The sequence below is a fragment of the Syngnathus typhle genome, linkage group LG9, assembly GCF_033458585.1.
Source record: "Syngnathus typhle isolate RoL2023-S1 ecotype Sweden linkage group LG9, RoL_Styp_1.0, whole genome shotgun sequence".
NCBI lineage: Eukaryota > Metazoa > Chordata > Actinopteri > Syngnathiformes > Syngnathidae > Syngnathus > Syngnathus typhle.
Window position 1 is genome coordinate 4,989,582 of NC_083746.1, and position 18,434 is coordinate 5,008,015.

At 42.1% G+C, this 18,434-nt stretch overlaps 1 protein-coding gene across 2 annotated transcripts in view; it reads left to right on the forward strand.

Annotated features, from left to right (window-relative positions):
* The first annotated feature begins 435 nt into the window (after positions 1-435).
* satb2 (SATB homeobox 2) overlaps positions 436-18,434 on the forward strand; it is a 28,432-nt gene continuing 10,433 nt past the window's right edge. For both annotated transcript variants that reach the window (XM_061286852.1, XM_061286853.1), the window contains exons 1-11: positions 436-821; positions 6,795-7,010; positions 8,987-9,172; positions 13,567-13,693; positions 14,674-14,797; positions 15,286-15,388; positions 15,613-15,663; positions 15,738-16,327; positions 17,031-17,240; positions 17,337-17,423; positions 17,933-18,085. In XM_061286852.1, the coding sequence (XP_061142836.1) occupies positions 6,839-7,010; positions 8,987-9,172; positions 13,567-13,693; positions 14,674-14,797; positions 15,286-15,388; positions 15,613-15,663; positions 15,738-16,327; positions 17,031-17,240; positions 17,337-17,423; positions 17,933-18,085 (1,803 nt within the window). In that variant the 5' untranslated portion in view covers positions 436-821; positions 6,795-6,838. The remainder of the gene's footprint in view (positions 822-6,794; positions 7,011-8,986; positions 9,173-13,566; positions 13,694-14,673; positions 14,798-15,285; positions 15,389-15,612; positions 15,664-15,737; positions 16,328-17,030; positions 17,241-17,336; positions 17,424-17,932; positions 18,086-18,434) is intronic.

An 18,434-nucleotide genomic window follows, 5' to 3' on the forward strand; every position in this document is an offset into this window, starting at 1 on the left:
TACTTTAGAATGGGAAATGGTATTTGAAGAAATAATTGGTTAGAATAGAAATCAAGTTGAGAACAATGAGGAAAAAGAGGGAGATAAAAAATCACAAGAGTGTAAAAAGTCATAAGAAAACAACACCAAAAAAATTACTTTGCAAACTAAGAAGAATAGCGGAAGAGTGGAAGCATTTAGTTACGAGTACCACTCTGGAGGGATAACGGGTATAGATAATGTAAATTATATGCGGAGATTTATGTACAAAATGTGTTTTTGAGACAAGAAAAAAAAGAAAGAATCGAGATTCGACCCACTCAGTGCTTTAATGGATAACATTAGAAGCGACGCCCCCTCCGTATCTCCCTGCCTGCCTCTCTTCCTCCCTCCCTCCCTTTTTCCCTCCTTCCTCCCCTCTTTGTGTCTCTCCTCCCTAACTCCTTCCTTCATTCACTCAGCGAGTGAGTGGCGCCCATGCACGCACGCGTTGAAAGTGACTCTGATTGCAAAGCTGACCCAAAAGGTTTCCAGGATCCGCTTCCTGTCCTCGCTCACTCCCACGGACCATCCTGAGCTCCGTTAAGCAACTCTGAATTCCTCAGAAACCAGAAACTCCAAGGAAAAAAAGGGCGTTTGGTTCCAGTTCGGGAGGAAGAGAAGACGCGCATCCTCACCTGCACTTGTAACTTTTTGGATCCAAGGTCCGGCTCCGAGTTCCTGATCAGAGTGTGATCCGTGCGGGCGCCGAACCTAACCAAGCTCAGCCCTGGATTCACTACTGCTGATCAATGGACAGAACCTCCTCGGCGGCCAGCAGCGCTACACACACGCCGTGAACCGTGAGTATCGGGCGGAGAGCCGCAGCCCTGCAGCCGGCGCGCGAGATCAACCAAAAAAGGCGAACCTGTCGGATAGTGACTGACAGGCAAAAACTCAGGAAATTACCCTGTGTTCAAATCATCCCCCCAAATACAAATTATACATTTAAAATACGTCATCAGTATCCAAATGATCTTCATTAGTAGTTTCAAGTATTGAATGAACTATCGCCTGTACCCAAACTGCAAAACTGCCATGTGTAACCTTTATATTTGATATTTCATGCACAATACATAACATTATTGCGCTCGTGAAATTGCAAAGCTTTTAAATTAAAATTGCTATGTTACACATACGTTAATACGCGTAAAAGAAAAATGTACACAAACTTTGACATGCAGCGCTTTGTGCATTTGCGCAAAATAGTAGCAACACCCAATGAAAAGATAATTATAATCTGATGTCAAATGATGTTTAGATTTTAAATGAAAAGTTTTAGTTGAAGGAAGACCGCAAAAGGCCTCCATGTGCAAACTCAACTCCAAAGTCAATCACTGTTCGTGCAAGCAAAAATGACGATGTTGTATATTCAGTTCACATGTATCAAACTTTTAAAAGATTCATTTTCAACGTGTACAAGCAGCAAAACGTGAACTAAAATTATACTCGACGTAAAACGGACACTTTTGTTTCGTTTTAAGTCAACACGATTTCTTTTTTTTTATTATTAATTAAGCAATTTGAACTCCTCCTCGTTATGGCAGACATTTTTGAAAACCCGTAAAATCGAGCAATAACAAGCTAGATAAAATTGTTAAATTGGCAAATTGGTAAAATACAGTAATTGCTGCCGAGCACAACCAAACCATCATAAAAATGTATATATCCAATTTTGAAAATTACTTCATTTGCATTTCAAGTGTAAATTGGGTGAGACTTTGAAGTCTAACATATATAACAACCAATCATAATACAGTACATATACTATTTTTCACTAGACCCACAGCCTCAATTCATTTAAACGTTATTATTGCTAATTAAAATGCCAGATATAAAAGATTCTGCAAGCTTCAGGACCTTCCTTCTCATCATCCTACCTTTTCTGCATGGGCGATTCATTAGGCACATTGGAACAATCTAATGAATGTAAAGGCAATATGTTCTTCTTAAACACATTATCAGAAAATATTTCCTTTACATATAGAAAAAGAACACTGTCACCTAAGTATTTGTTTAAAATAATGTCTATTATGCTTGTAATTTGCACAAGTGAGCATCAGAAGTTGTTCTTAAATATTTCAGTTAATTTATGAAACTGCACGTCAGAACCAAAACATTGCACATCACTGCAAAACACAATTATAAGTATTAACTTTATAATGGCGGAAATCCAATTTCACATAAATTGTATTAATATACACACACACACACATACTTGCCTCTATAAACGGACTGTATCTTGTACAGTGCGTGAGCATTGCCCACATATGTGCCACTCGGAATGTGTGTGGTCCTTGGCAAGTGTTAGTTGTTTGCGTGTGTGTGAGTGCGTGTGTGCGCGCGTGCGAGTGAGTGTGTGTGCGCGTGAGTGTGCGTGTGCGTGCGAGTGTGTTTGTGTGTGCGCGTGAGAGCAAAAGTGTAAGAGGGAGCGTGAGAGACAGGGCTAAAGGGGTCTCATCTTCATTTTCATTCATGTGTCATATATATATATAAGCGTTTTCCATTGTAGGCTATAATAGACATCCATGCACAATTTGACCCAACTCTTTTTTTTTTTTTAACAAAAAAACAACAACTCAATATGTTGGGCTGTTTTGTGCAAAACAACCCAGGAGGTCGGTCTAATTTTTAACCCAAATTGGCTTGTTTTTAACTCAGCATATTGATACTTAAACTTTTGTATTGCGATCTGAGGAACTGAACTCGAAAGAAAAAGTTCCCAGCCTCTTATATAAGAACTACACAAGAAAACCCACACACAACCAATAATGTGACCTTTTGTGTGTGATATTTAAACTTTTCTTTCCTTAATTCCACCGCTCCTTATTTTATTAACATAGACAAGCATTTATCAATAGCTCCATATTGCGATAAAAGGGCATCTTTTATCTCTGCTATCTGTGCTAATAATTGATAAGCTTCAATTGCTGCTCACGTAGGAAGAGATGAGGTAACTCTGGACTTGTACTATTTAATATCTTCTGAAACAGCTTTTTGTTCTGTGATGTAACTTAAGTCAACTCTTTGCTTCATTCACCTTTAGTACTGCATTAGCATTTGTCTCCTTTTGAGTATACAGGAAGCAATATTTCTTGGTTTACAATCTACAATCCATGCATCTTGTCTGTTTATTATGTCTACAATATGTGATTGGCAACATGTCTGCCTTAACGACATGCCCAAAACTCGCAACTCGTCCGACACTCATCTGTCTATTAACCAAGATTCAAATTTGGTTGAAACTGGACAAACTCTCTCGTGAGAGTTTTTTTTTCAAAAGGACCCCTCGAAATGATCCAAATGACCCTAAAATGGCCGACTTCTTGTGTCTTTCTTTTGGGTTGGGGCGGGGGGGGTCTACTTTCTTTTTTTACCAACTGTCAAATTCAAGCAAGATAAAAACTAAAATATAACGTGTTGAATGTTTGAGTAAAGAAGAACCCACAAAATGGTGATTGATTTGGCATACGAATTATAACCCTAACAGAAGAGACAAAGATTTGCACCACTCATAAAACCACAAATTCTTATATCAATAGTTGGATAATTGTGGAATTTGATAGCCATTTAAAAATGAGCTGAAAGACATTTTTAGGATTAAAAAAAAAGTGTTTTCCTTGCAGCATAAACCGAAAAATGTGTCCTGAACTCGTGCTTATCAAAACATTATATGTCTCACAGCAGATACTACGTAAGAGCGTCTCTTATCGTTGCTTTATTAACAGCTTTAACGATCACACGCCCTATTTGGCGACTGATTCGGGGATGCATGCGGGGGGCGATAACACTGTGAAAAGGTTGCTCGATTTCCTCGTCGATGCACCGTACACGCCATTATTCGCTTATCAAGTCGTAAAAATATGGTACGAAAGAACTTGCTCAACCTGGCACATAAAGTACAGATTACTTATTATCTTTATCAGTCGCTGGATGTTTGGGTAATATCATGCAGATGAATTAACATGACTAATTCCACCAAAATAAAATTTTGTCAATTTAACAAAAAAAAAAAGTGTGCATCATCCGGATCCAGATACATATTATTTTATTAGACTATACTAGAATATATAAGTAGGCCCTTTGACTTTGAGCAAGGATGTACAAAGTTTGCTGGAATTGAATTTAATGTTTAAAATCTGAAGCCAATTATCATTATTATTAATCTGTGCACAGCCATCTTGTTTCTTTTTTGCAAATGGGCCTCATTGGCGCTTGTTATGTACATTAACATCACTAAAGCTTTTGTGCCAGCAAATAAGTTTAAAAGCAACTGAAAAGACTTTCTTTTGAAATAACAACAGTCTTTATCGGCTGGGTCAAATACCAAAAGGTGATGTCATTTTTGGGAGATTAGAGACCACGATGCGGTGTGCATTTTAGATGGCGAGATGTCGGCAACTCGAGATTCTACAGCAGGTCAGGGCCTGTTGCAGATAACATAGATACAAACCCCATGTTATTACTTTTGGAATAACAAGTCTTAGTTGCTCTGATCATTTAATATCAAAGACTATGACAATCCTGACAATCAGCAATGTCAATGTAATAATTAAAAAGAAAATCCACACAAAAAGTAAGGGGGGGGAAAAAAAGCTTCGGATGTATTAGATTTCGTCTTACAGCCAAGTCAAGTTAAGTCAAGTCAAGTTTATTTGTATAGCCCTAAATCACAAGCAGTCTCAAAGGGCTTCACATAGACAGAAATTGACAATTATTCTCAAAGCATCCCCTGATCTTAAGCTCCCAAAAGGGCAAGGAAAAACTTAAAAACCCCTAGCAGGGGGAAAATGAGAAACCTTGAGAAGGGACCACAGATGGAAGGATCCCCCTTTCAGGATCACCAGGTTGAAATGGATGCAGAGAGGGCACAAATGATACAACATGAAAATCAATTAAATAAAAAGTGGATGTCCATGTCACAGCAGAGGGCTGCCGAAAGGAGCCCTCAATTGTCCTGGCAGTGCTCTTCGAGGAGGTTGAGCTGCAGTTCCCCTATCCTGAATTGGCCACCAGAATCCAGATAGCCGCTGTCAGCATGGGTACAACCTAACCACCTCCCCGGCCGGGGAGGGGGGAGGGAGGGGGTGGAGAGGGAGAGAAAACAAACTCCAGCCGAATCGGCCACTACAGGTTAGTTAAAGGCCATGTCATAGAAATGTGTCTTTAAACGTGTCTTAAATGTTTCTACTGAGGTAGCAGTCCTAATATCCATTGGTAGGGCATTCCAAAGCTCTGGAGCCCGAATAGAAAATGCTCTAGAGCCTGCAGACATTTTCTTAGCCCTCGGTGTCGCTAAAAGGGTAGCGTTTTGCGAACGAAGGTTACGAGACGGAACATAACTATACAGCCTTAACATATAGGATTCGGCTAGCCTAAATGCTAAAACTTACTTGGAAACTCATGATGATAGCTGTTAGTGGAGGGTAGTTAGCTCACCTTACAGACAAACTTAAAAATTAAATGCCGTTTAATAAGTTTTAATTTAAAAAATGTAAAGATGAATGAGCCGGTGCTATTAAATATACTGATTATATTCATTGATTAGTAAAGTCATTTGTTGGTGGGCCATTTAAAAAGTTTGTGTTGGCAGGAATTTTGACAGTTTTGGGCAAAGCATACACAGCATTTAAAAATGTATTTCTCTCGATATTGAATTAGTCACTTAAATCTCTGCAATATTTATAAACATTAATGTAACAAAATATATTTATAAATGGCACATTTTTAATTAAACAAATTGCCTGATTAAAATTGGCTGAGGCAATTGTTTTTCCACGCTGGGTTTGGACAGCTGGTGCAGGGAAAAGTGCAGAGGGACTAAAAAGTGTAAATGGCGCTCTTTCTAATTAAATGTTCATGAAAGTCCGTTCAAACAATAAGCATGCATTCTCATTTTCTCTGACGAATCGATGGAAAAAGGTGGCACAGATGCGTGCTGTGTCGTCACTCTCTCAAATCTCCATTTCCACCCTCTAATAGACAAATACTAGCCTGTATGCTCCCTCTCTCTCTCTCTCTCTCTCTCTCATTGCTCACCCATGAGTTATCTTGCTCTCCTCTTCTCCTTAGCCACACATGCTAACAGATATTGTCCAGGGGCCACCAGTGTAAACAAAAGACATCCATTTGGCCCTAAGCAAGCTGCGCCAGGCCTGGCACAGCTTCTAATGCATTAGCCTGTATTAGACTCACAGGCACACACGACTGTTTATTTCTATTGCTGCTCTGTTACTAAGTCTCTGCCTCAATTCTTACGCTTCTATGACCCTATCCATACAAACAAACAAAGTAAAAATATTAAAATGGAAGGAAATCCTTGCCTATCCTAATAGTATTGAAATTAACGTCCATCTGAAATGGAAAATCTGTCAATAAACAACAGATAATAACTAGACCACGATACAAACCCAGAAGAAAACTGTTAACTAATTTAACATTACTAGTTATTTCCAATTTTCATGTATGTATACACAGATATTAGTTAAAACACAAATGTCATTGGCCAGATTTAGTAGCAGAATGTTTATCAATATACTGTATTGGATTTGATATTGGTGAGCGTAACACCTAATACGATATCATTCTGATATTCTACTAAGAGAACTGAATTTAGTCCCAGAGCTTTTATCAGTTATCCCAGGATGTAGTACGCATTACATAAAATGTTTTATTATGTTTAAGTGGACTGACACAAAACATTATGAAACAACAAAGAGAGGTTAAACTTTCTCATCAAGTACTTGACACCTATCCTACTTTGTGCTTGCCCCTAGCCTCTTTTTCTCTGGCTGGAGCTCCGCTGGGGATCTGGAAGAGGATGGAGAGAGGAGAGGAGAGTCCCGTCACGCAGGACAGTCCCGAGCGCAGAGGGGGCAGCCCAGACCTCGGCAGCCCGCCCCCACCGGGCAAAAAGGGTCGCATGGAACTCAACGGCAGCCCCACGGGACCCCGCCTACGGCAAAACGGGGCACCGCTCAGACCCCTTGGAGGTAAGCCATAGGGTCCAAAACATTATTGACCTAATTATTTTACATTTTTCTGGCCTGGAGACAGAATCCATTCATTTCAGGGAATCCACTGTACTGTATTTGACCTTTGAACTCAAACGCCTTTGTTAAGAAGGCAGAGAGGCCGTGTCACTTTAACACTTCGAGGCGAGGAGGAAGGGGCTCCGCAAATAAAGATGATTGCATCATGTAAACAAGATTTACGTAGACCACTGTGGATTATTGATCCAGTGTTCACACGTGGACTGTTATTCTTATTTATGCACATGTGCATGCTGCTACCATATGTTTGCCCCAAACGTAATCCCAAAGAGTCCTTTTCCCTTTGACTCGGGCTAAAATTAGAAGGACATTTATACATTTGGGCGCTCCTCCCCAATATTTATCATATAACATTCCTGGGGTTCTTTTGCTGGAATGACAAACATAAAATCGAGTGGTTCTGCGGCCTCACGGCGGTTTTCAGCACGGGTTGAAGAGGTTATCAAAGCAAGGAGGAGCTGGGATGGTACGGCGAGGAAGAGGGGGAAAAAGGTGACGATGAAGGGCCGAGGAAGGAGGAAGGGGTTTCCCGATGCAGGAATAATGACAGCGTCTTCCTTGAAGACAGGAAACTCGACGTGTTTCGGCCAAAACCACGCGGCCGCAGCAAACACACACACACGCTCACGTACACACACACATCTTATTTTAAACCCCCCTCATACATATTAAAGGGATTAGAGGTTTGAGGCCACGTCGTATCATCCAAACCAGAGCATCCAGTGGCAAGAACTGAGAAAAAGAGAGAGCGCGCAAGAAAGAGAGAAAGAGAGAGAGAAAGAGAGAGAGAAAGCGAGAGAGAAAGCGAGAAAGAGAGAAAGAGAGAGAGAAAGAGAGAAAGAGAGAAAGAGAGAGAGAAAGAGAGAGAGAAAGAGAGAGAGAAAGAGAGAGAGAAAGAGAGAGAGAAAGCGAGAGAGAAAGAGAGAGAGAGAAAGAGAAAGAGCGAGAGAGCGAGAGAGCGAGAGAGCGAGAGAGCGAGAGAGCGAGAGAGCGAGAGAGCGAGAGAGCGAGAGAGCGAGAGAGCGAGAGCGAGAGCGAGAGAGCGAGAGAGCGAGAGAGAGAGAGAGAGAGAGAGAGAGATACTGTTGACAGTTATATTTCCCTGTTGGGAAAAATTCACTTACTCCAATTGGCAAGGCACTCCGGTGTGTAATTCACTCCATGAGCGCCTGGAGGGCCCGCGAATGGAGTGATTAATGAGGAGGAAATAGAAATATCGGAATTGACTGATTAAAACAATGAGGTGGATAGCTGGGTGGTGCTGAAGTGAGGTGGGTGGGTGGGGTGGGGTGAGCTAATGCTATGGTGCATTATTAGTGCTGGGACGCTGCCTAACGCTCTCAAGTCCATCATGCTCACAGGTTTCATCTAGTGCCAGCTGACAGGTGGCTCCATAACAAAAGGCTTTCACGTACTGAAGAAAAGCTAATCAGGATTGACATTTTGAAAATTATTTATGGTAGCAGAAAATGTACTTTTCTTGCTGAACCTTTTTGGTTTTGTTATGTATTTTACAAAACATTACAAAAAAAAGGTTTCTTCTGTAATTGTTTTTAATATGTTGACTCTGGGCTAAAACCGGCTATTTTATAATTTGATAATTAGATTTTCTTTCCCTAGAAATCTGTCAGCCTGCACATATGGTCTTCTATTCATAAATTACTGACCAATCAAAAGTGTTGAAAATGCCTTGCTCTCCTTGATGACGCAATGTTAATGGTTCAATAAATGTTGATGTTTTGGGGGTCTCCTGAAAACTGATGATGTTGGAGGTATGGGGATTCTGCCCAACTTAACCATTCAAGTTAATGAAAATTAAAAGAAACAATTCATACCTAGTGCGTATGCCCGTCATAATACCAGACCATAGAATTCCATAAAAGTCTAATGGATTTTTTGTTTTATTCCTTCGCTAGGTCTGATGATTCCCGTCTTCTGTGTGGTGGAGCAGGGAGATGGAGGGATCCAGGCCGATGGATGTGACGGAAGGGAGGAGCACGCCGAGTTTGTTCTGGTGCGAAAAGACATTCTCTTCTCCCAGCTGGTGGAGACGGCGCTGCTGGCCCTCGGCTACTCGCACAGCTCAGCAGCACAAGCCCACGGTCAGATTTCATCCACCTACTATATTACTTTTAGAATATAATATAAAGACGAGTGTGGCTGAGAAGCAGTTGGAAGTGGTTGTCAAACAAAGGCCTAGACGAAGTGCATTACGATTTTTTTTTTCTCCTAAAATCCACATTTGTCCTTGAAAGCTCTTCACTCCGCTTGCTTTGTCATTGCTCGCTGGTGTTAAGTGTTTTGGCTTAAACGTGTCTCATGGAAGCAGATGGGAGTCATTTGGATGACAAGAGCCTTACAAACACCGTCCAGTGGATCTGAGTGCTGCCTGGCATGTTGTGGTGCCATGTGTTACGAAAGTAAAGCACTCAAAATTCAGACGTGATGAAGTAAAAAAAAAAAAAAACAGGTGGAAATTTGGTCAATGGCAATGGAAGGTCCATTGATCATCCACTGATGAACTCCCGATTTATTGGCTAATGACAACTGGTAGTGACAGACTCCCGTTTCGATAATGACTGACAAAAACATACGTCGAGTGTCTCGGGTGAGTTTGTTCGCGGAGGTCGCGTCGAGCGGAGCGAAAAAAAAAAGCTCCTTCATCGTCACATTGAACTTTTTACAGCCGCCAAGAGAATTGTCAGCAGATTGTTACCACTCGTGTGCTTAAGACAGACACTGCTTTTTATAGTCTGCTTACACTGTCCTTTTACAACGATCGGAAATGATTGTTCAAGTCATCCGTCACTGTAATGTTACACAAGTCAGTGTTAGTGACAACAAGGCTTAACAACAAAATGTTGGATGGGAATGTGTTTGTGTAAGAATGCATATGAAGGAGAACAAAACAAAGATGTCAAGTGTTGCATATGGAAATCATCTGCAAGGGTACAGTGACGCTCACTCCTGTCCTGCTGCATGCACAACACTTCAGTGATGTAAAAGAAGAAAGAAAAAAGTCAAGACACTTTCCATCTGTTAAAAATCTCAAGCAAAATGTTTGCATGTGTCATCGGCCGCTTTTCCGGTTGAATTTAGCGGATGTGTAAATACACATGCGCATTGGCGCTTCTAATGTGATCGAGTTTGACATTTTTTTCCTAACTCGTAACCACACTAGTGAAGCTAAATCCTCTTTTACGGCCTCAAGGCCAGCGCCTCTTATCAGGCCTGCAGCTCACCTGGCGAAGGCTCACAAGTCCGTTAATGTACCTTAGATCAGATCATCAAGTAAAAAGAAAAGTTTTGCTCTATTTTTTAATTTGGTGGTCTTTAAAATATTGAAGCAACTACTAGTTCGGTCACAAATATTCTTTCAATCGATTATTCCATTGCTAAAATTTGATTGGTCTTGGGTGTTCGACCATTCTGGCTGAGTCGCACAACATTTTTTCTGTTATTTCTGCAATGTCACTTCAGTTAACGTCACTTTGAAAACTTTACTTTTCTGTGTGTGCAATCATGTGACTGCCTGGCTTGGTTTGATTGGGGAAATGGAATCTAAGTTGCTTGCAGTTAGAGGAGAATGGAGAAACAGGGTCACATGACGGACACAAAAGTCCCCAAACACAGACTGCGCAGGCAATAATAGATATAAATAAAAGTAGCGAGCAGAATGTATCGCAATTAAATGGAATTAAAGTTGTGTTTTTTCTGAACAAAAATAGTCATGTAAAAATAAAGAATACGTCGCATTAATTCTACTTTGACGAGTTGAATTGATCCCAAAAGAAAACGTAACGGAGTAAATGCAGAGTGTTACCATCGGCTTTTGGTTGCTAGGCAGATGCGGTCTTGCTGCATGAAAAGGCGGGGAAAGGACAGGGAGAAATGGTAGGAAAGCATTGCGTCTTATTAAAATGCAGAATCGAGTTTATTAATTGACATTCTTTTTTAAATTAAATCCTGAATTTTAACAACTGTCACATGACTTTGTTGTTTTCAATCAAAATGACACCTACTGGACATGAAAGGCATCACAAAACCAATTTGAGTGCAGCGCTCGACTCTTCCATGCATATCAGCGCATACACACGTCAACTTGATTTAACCTAGGAAAAGATTCAAACACACACACACATACACACACACATACACTGCAAAGAGAAGAGTGTATAGTCATGCAGCCTCGCAGACAAAATAGACGCACCTCCCTCCGGCTTCTCTCTAATGAATACTTTTTGTTTTTTAAAACAACCATTTATGTTAACTGAATAATTTCTGGCTTAAATTATACATTTTTCCCTTTGCGGTCCACGACCAAAATTACACAGAGTCGGGGCTATTTTCTGCCTGTTTGAATTGTGTCCTGCATTCTTGCGTCCCACTGGTGTATTTAAAGGCCCGGCCGAGGACCACGGCCATTCTTTAATTAGCCCAGGCCGGTAATTAAGTGGGAGATATTGTTTATTTCAATTATAAGGGGCTGAAGGCTTTTATAGCACGGATGGGCGCAGACGTGTACTTTAGGGCTTGACGTCGGTGAACAGTGAACAGTGGTCAGCATTGTTGCAGTGCCACGTCTGACGGGTAACTGGACATTTGATTTTGATTTGATTTTTTTTGTAAGACTCGAGCTGTTGACTCTTTAGCTTTCTTATTGATTATCCCAACACACTTTAACTAGTTTTTACTCATTCATATTTTAACCAAATTGATCAAACATTTGTGAACTCAGTTAGGTGTCTTTGAAACACACACACTGCAATGAACACATTACGGTTGAAGTGGTTTGATTTGTACCAGGGTTGACAATAGCTGGGGACACTGGGACACCCGGAATTAGGAGTGTGCATGTTGGGCATTCATGCTGGAGGACAGATGGCACTTGGAATGGTTCATGTAGAAAACAAGAATTTCAACTTTGAAATGTGGACAACAAGCAGAGAGTCTCCTTGCTGACCAGAAATGATGAATTAATTATTAACAAACTTGCTGCCACTCTGGCAGTGTGCGTGTGTATGTGTGAGCGTGTTTGCATGCCACAAGCTGCATGAACACGTCCACAGTGACTTTTTGTGTTTGTTTGATTATTCATGCGTCTGATTCCCACAAGCGATTATCAGGCGTGCTGAGCTCAGACAACAACAACCACACAAAGTGATACAGACCGATGGATTCAAAGATGCGCTCAAGTTTTTTGTTTTGTTTTAACATCAACATTTATATCCGACGTGCTTTCCGCAGGCATGTTATTTTACATCATTGGTTTGGTCGGTCAAATGTGTTGTTTCCCCAGTGAGGTTCTAATTTATTATTTTGTGGTTAAATCATATTGGTTATTGAAGAAATGCATCATGACTGATCAATGAGGCAGTATGAGTATTATTGTGGTCCATTAAAAACTGGAAAATTAAATAATATTTATGAGTAAATGAATTCAACACTCGAATTGCTATTTTCATAGGCAGGTGCCAGTGCACTCTTTGTAAAAAAATGGGAATACATGTATTTTAGTTTTTGGGAGTTGTGTTTTTTTTTTTATTAATTGAAAGGTTAGTAAGGTAAAGAGGGCAATAAAAGCACATAAATCAAAATATACTTGATCATTTCCAGCTTACATCTTCATTATTATTAAAAGTATTCCAAACGCTGTTGTCTTGGTGGTCTCATGCTGAGGCACCATAAGTGAGGGGGCGTAACTAACATGCGTTTCAGAAATTGTAATTTCAAATGACATAAAGGGGCCCCCAAGTGAACGTTTTTATCACCGGGCCCCAAATTTCTGGCGCCACCACTTCTTCTATACCGTTTATCCTCACTGAATTGATGTATTGGATGTCATTAGATTGTACACACATACCAAATGTTTTGACCCCAACACAATGAAAGGACCACTGAGGGATTAACGGGAAGAAACAAATCAGAAGAAATAAGAATTAGAGGGGCATGCTAAAGGGGGGGTTAGGGAAGAGAAAGACATTTTTCTCAGACTGGTCTGGATCTCATTTAGAGGACAGTAATGTGATTAGCTTTGTTTAGTTTTTACAACTCCAGCCAACGCGCGAGTATGTGTGCGCTTGTGTCTATCTATGCATTTGTATGTACGTGCATGACTTTTATATTCCTAATTCAGACGTTCAGCATGTTGTTTGAATCAAGAGGTTCATATTGACATTATGTCACAACCCCAGAAACAAGTCATTCATTCAAAACTCTAACCGCAGTCAAAATGATGTTGCATCTATAAAAATGAAGTTATATTGACTTTATAGTTCGCGTCCACCGACCCAAGTGGTAGGTGGTGACTTTTAGTAAGGGAATGATGAAAAGAGGTGGCAGGCTCTCGGGCCGTAGACAGAAACACTGCTCAGCTGAGAAGAACTCTGTTGCTAACCAGATCAGCAGCACCAACTGCATTTTCTATTAGGATTTGTTTAGGAATTTGTTGGTTCATGTTAAGATCCAAATCAAAACAGTTTTCTCTCTGCTTCAGGAATTATTAAAGTGGGGAGGTGGAACCCTCTGCCTATCCACTTCCTGACGGACGCTCCGGAGGCGACTGTGGCCGACATGCTCATGGAGGTCTACCACATGGTCACTCTACGCATCCAACTACAAAGGTCAGACTTTTTCTTGTCATTTAAAAGTTCAGCTTTCATGGTCACACTCCAGTTACGAAGCCCATGCGGTGATGTCACTGCAGCTGATTGCACATCAAGCATTGATTACCAGAGCTCAATTGAAGCCTTCAAACATTATCTATAATCTGACTCTTTGGGAAAGAGTGGAGCCAGGGTTCCGATGAACAGATAAAAGCAGATAAAGTACAGATGAGCGGTATTATCTTGGCACATACCAGCTAAGAATTGTTGACATGTTGATACGCGCATTCGCAGCAATGGCAGAGCAAGGTGCTTGGTCCTGGGTTAATTTATTTGAGGTTAAAAGACGGGCAGGGAAGGTGATCCTTTTAGAGCGTCGCCCAAAAAGTGACGAAAACCAAAGAACAGCTAGACGTAGAGACCGAAGCTCCTTTCACATGGCCTGTAAAAGCGAATATTTTTTTGTGCGTGTCTCTACCACCCTTAGAGAATGTCAAAGTCTGCTTTATTGTCAATTCCTTCACATGCCAAGACACACAAAGAAATCGAAATTACGTTCCCACTATCCCACGGTGACAAGACATAGTACACACTATACATACACGTAAACAACACAAAAAAAATAAAAACAAGAAGGCACAAACAATGAATAAATAAGAGTGATGAATAAATAATGTTTGTGTGTGTGTGGTGGGGGGTGTACACATTTGCAACCTTTAGAATTAAAGCCAGAAGCGAAGAAGGACGCTGCCTGTGTGAATGCCTATTCTGCAAAGTTGTAAAGTTAACAGCTGACACTTTTGTGTGCTGAAAGCAAAAACGGAAAATTATATTACTTGCCGCAACAGAATGAAAGATTTAGAGAATTGTCATGCCATGTTATCAAAAGTGCTACTGTTTCTTTTGAACTTTTCCTGAATTGATCAGAATCAGTACTTCAAGTATCTCGACTTCTATGTGAATACTTTTGCCACATCTGTCTGTTACTTTTGTTGTAGTTTTTCCAAGCTTGAAGACCTTCCCTGTGAGCAATGGAACCACGCGACCGTTCGTAACGCTCTCAAGGAGCTCCTCAAGGAAATGAACCAAAGCACTCTGGCCAAAGAGTGTCCTCTGTCGCAGGTTAGAAAAAACAACAACGAAATATCACCCCGCCAGTCGTGACAAGTTGTCTGTCTTAACGCCACACACAATTAGAAAGCTAGAAAATAAAAATGAGTAATAACTATTGGCACATTTTAATCAAACTCTGGCGTGTTTTAACTCCCCAGCTGCATGTTTAGCGCTCTCGCTGCATCATAATGGCTGCTGTGGGAGATTTACAGGCTTAAATGGAACTCTGGTGGTGGTGTTGATGGCAGCAAGCGGATCAATTGCAAACATGTGTGTGAATGTGTGTGTGTGTGTGTAGGTGTGTGTGTCGTTGGAGATTCTCGCTGCTCTGTACCAGCTGAAGTTTCCACGAGTGGCTTCCAGTCATGATTACTGACTGTCTGTTTCAATTGTGTGTGTGTGTGTGTCACATGGCTTTTTTTTTTTTGCGTGACAGTAAACATTTGGTATTATGCCGGCTATTAATTATTTCAGTCTGGGCCTTTTCTGTTTCCCAGAGTATGATCTCGTCCATCGTGAACAGCTCCTACTATGCCAACGTCTCCACCGCTAAATGCCAAGAGTTTGGTCGCTGGTACAAGAAGTACAAGAAAATCAAAGGTAGGCTCAACAGTGCGGTTTGTTACTTGGCACGCTAATGTGAAGTCAAAACTGACGAGCTGATCCCATGTGCAACTGAAATACGGGAGCCCAAGTATGAGAAATATTTTTGAGTCTATTTTTGAATGGTAGATTTTGCTGCAGATGGATTTATAGAACGTCAAAGTCATACATCCATGAAAAGAAGCCTTATTTCTCCTGTTGTTTGTGTTTACTTTGAGCAGTGGATTATTTGGAGAAGATGTGGTCAGGACGAGATCCTGCCGACATAAAAAGTAATCAATCGTTTTATTTTTGACCACGCGTGAAGTGGTTGGGTAAACAACTGACAGTTTGTTCCGCCCTACAGTCGAGCGAGACAACATGGCTGACTTCTGCATGCTTGGCCAAAGACCACCTCCTCACTTGGCCGGCCTGGCGCAGCTCAGTCACCTGGGTGTCGGCGGGCCCCTCCTGAAGGCGGTATCCGGAGAGCCGCAGGCGCCGTCGCAGCCTAGCCAGCAGCCTCCTCTCCCCCAGCAACAGCCCTCGCCGCACGGCCCCCTCCACCACAGCCCCCCTCTCCACACGGGCCAGGTGCCCGCACCGCCTCCCCACCCGCCCGGCGCCCTCCAGCCACTGCTGGGCCCGGGTGGGCTGCTCTCGCCTCAACTCTCCCCACAGCTGGTTCGCCAGCAGCTCGCCATGGCCCACCTCATCAACCAACAGATAGCAGTCAGCCGCTTGCTGGCCCACCAGCACCCGCAGGCCATCAACCAGCAGTTCCTCAACCATCCGCCCATCCCGCGGGGTTCCTCCAAAATCGGCTGTGACCATCCGGGAAACAACCCCTCGGCCTCTGAGGTTTCCTCTGAAATCTACCAGCAGGTCCGAGATGAGCTGAAAAGAGCCAGCGTCTCCCAGGCTGTGTTCGCCCGGGTGGCCTTCAACCGCACACAGGTAAGGAAACAAGGAGCGAGATGGCAAGCTAGGAGAAGCTTGGGAAATTGAATCTTCTCATTGATTCCATTCAGACCAAAGATCACAGTCATATCAAGCGTGAGAAGAGATAAATGCTGTAATTGATCAAGACCCACTCCGGTGATAAAAGCTAAATTCTTCACGCAGGGTTGGCCTCATTTGCGGACACCCACCTTGGAGGTATTTTCAGCAGTAATAGCAGAAGCATGGCGGGGTAGCTTGACGGCTCATTAGGCCTCTTTTTTCCACCGCAGGGGCACGAGCACCTGATGCACCCAAGGCTATGCTAGACACTTTACAGCACGCCCCACCAGATCAATGAAATGATGGCTCGTATAACTTAGTAAAGAAACAATTCTGACTAATGTTGACAATTTGAAGAAACAAGTCAAATTTATAAACAATGAAGAACAAAATTGCTGGTACCCCTCAAGTTAATAGAAAAAAAAAAACTGAAATAAAATTTTGTCAACTCATTTTTGGGTCGCCGATTGTTTCCTCTAGTTCTAAATTCGGACAACTTTTCAGGTGTCTATATTTTACTTTTAATGAAGCCTTTTTATTTTCATTGCTAATAGAGGCACACGACCATTACGGAATGGGAAGCGCAAATAAAGCGGGGGGCACCAGTCATCCGAGTGTCCAGCTACAGCACAGTAACAACTTGTTCTCATCAATTCAGGGTCTGCTCTCGGAGATCCTGAGGAAGGAAGAGGATCCTCGCACGGCCTCGCAATCACTACTGGTCAACCTGAAGGCCATGCAGAACTTCCTCAACCTGCTGGAGGGCGAGCGCGATCGCATCTACCAGGAGGAACGGGAGCGCACCATGAACCCCACAGTGGGCCTTCCCCCCTCCAACTCCAACCCCGGCACTCCGCGCCTCTCACAGGTACAAGACGCAAAGGCTCATAGGTTGATTAAGAATTGGATGGCGCCGCGCACACTCCGTTTTGACACGCTGTGTGTTCTGTGTGTGTGTGCTTAGAAAGTGTGGGAGAGGAGCTTGGATGAGCAGATAACACCTGATACCTGGGCCTCCATTTGGAAGAACAAGAATAAGATAGCCAACTCGGTGAGTTCCTTGTAATCATGCATATCGTGCAAATAATGAGAATAATGTGGACCGTTTTTTTTTTTTAAAACAAATTCCACGTATAATGGAGCAACAACTTCAAAGATATCATACAAGCCTATTGTAAACACAAAAGGATGTAATAGAGCATTTTCAGCGATAAGACCTTTTAACTCTGATGCCGTGTGGGCTATTATTTATTATGGCTATGTCATATTATCTCAGTATCTGGAATGTAAGCTAGCCTCGTCTGTGCACGTCTTTATAGAGGACTTCAAAAACAGCGCGAGCGGCCTGAGAGCCCGATGCACTCGGAAGCGAGCCTACGGCATAACAAACGGCAAAGCTAAATGTGTTTCAGATTTAAACTGCTGCTACGCGGAGATGTTTAATACTATTTGTCTATAACCATTTTTTTACAAAACAATCAATCACGGAAACAAACAATGAACAAGCATTGCTGGCTTGTATTTGCAATTCAAACTTCCTTCGCTGTTTTACATGTCCAGCCCAAGCCAACGGGTCCCGTGCCCGATTTACCAATCAAGCTGGAATCGCTGGTCAACATCACATCGGGAATCTATGACGAAATCCAGCAGGAAATGAAACGAGCCAAGGTGTCCCAAGCGCTCTTTGCCAAGGTGGCTGCCAATAAGAGTCAGGTGAGGGAACACAGAACACCACCACCCCACATGTGGGAAATTCATAAACATGAATAATCTTGCTGAAAAGAAATAATTCTCCCTGGAGAATTTTTTAAGGCTCATTGGAAAGAGGTCAAGTGAGGTGTGCTGATCATCGCGTTGTTGTTTCAATGTCCAGAATTTTTATGAGATTCAAGATTCAATTTTTGCATGTAAGGAATTTAGCTAGTCAAGCACAAAGGGCTGATATGCACTTTCTATACAGAACGTGCATGTTTGTGTCTGTGTGTATGCGCATGCAAGGTTACTGAGGTCCCCCAGGTCGGGGTGGGAGTTGGTGGGTCACAGTTCAGTGCACCCATCTGCT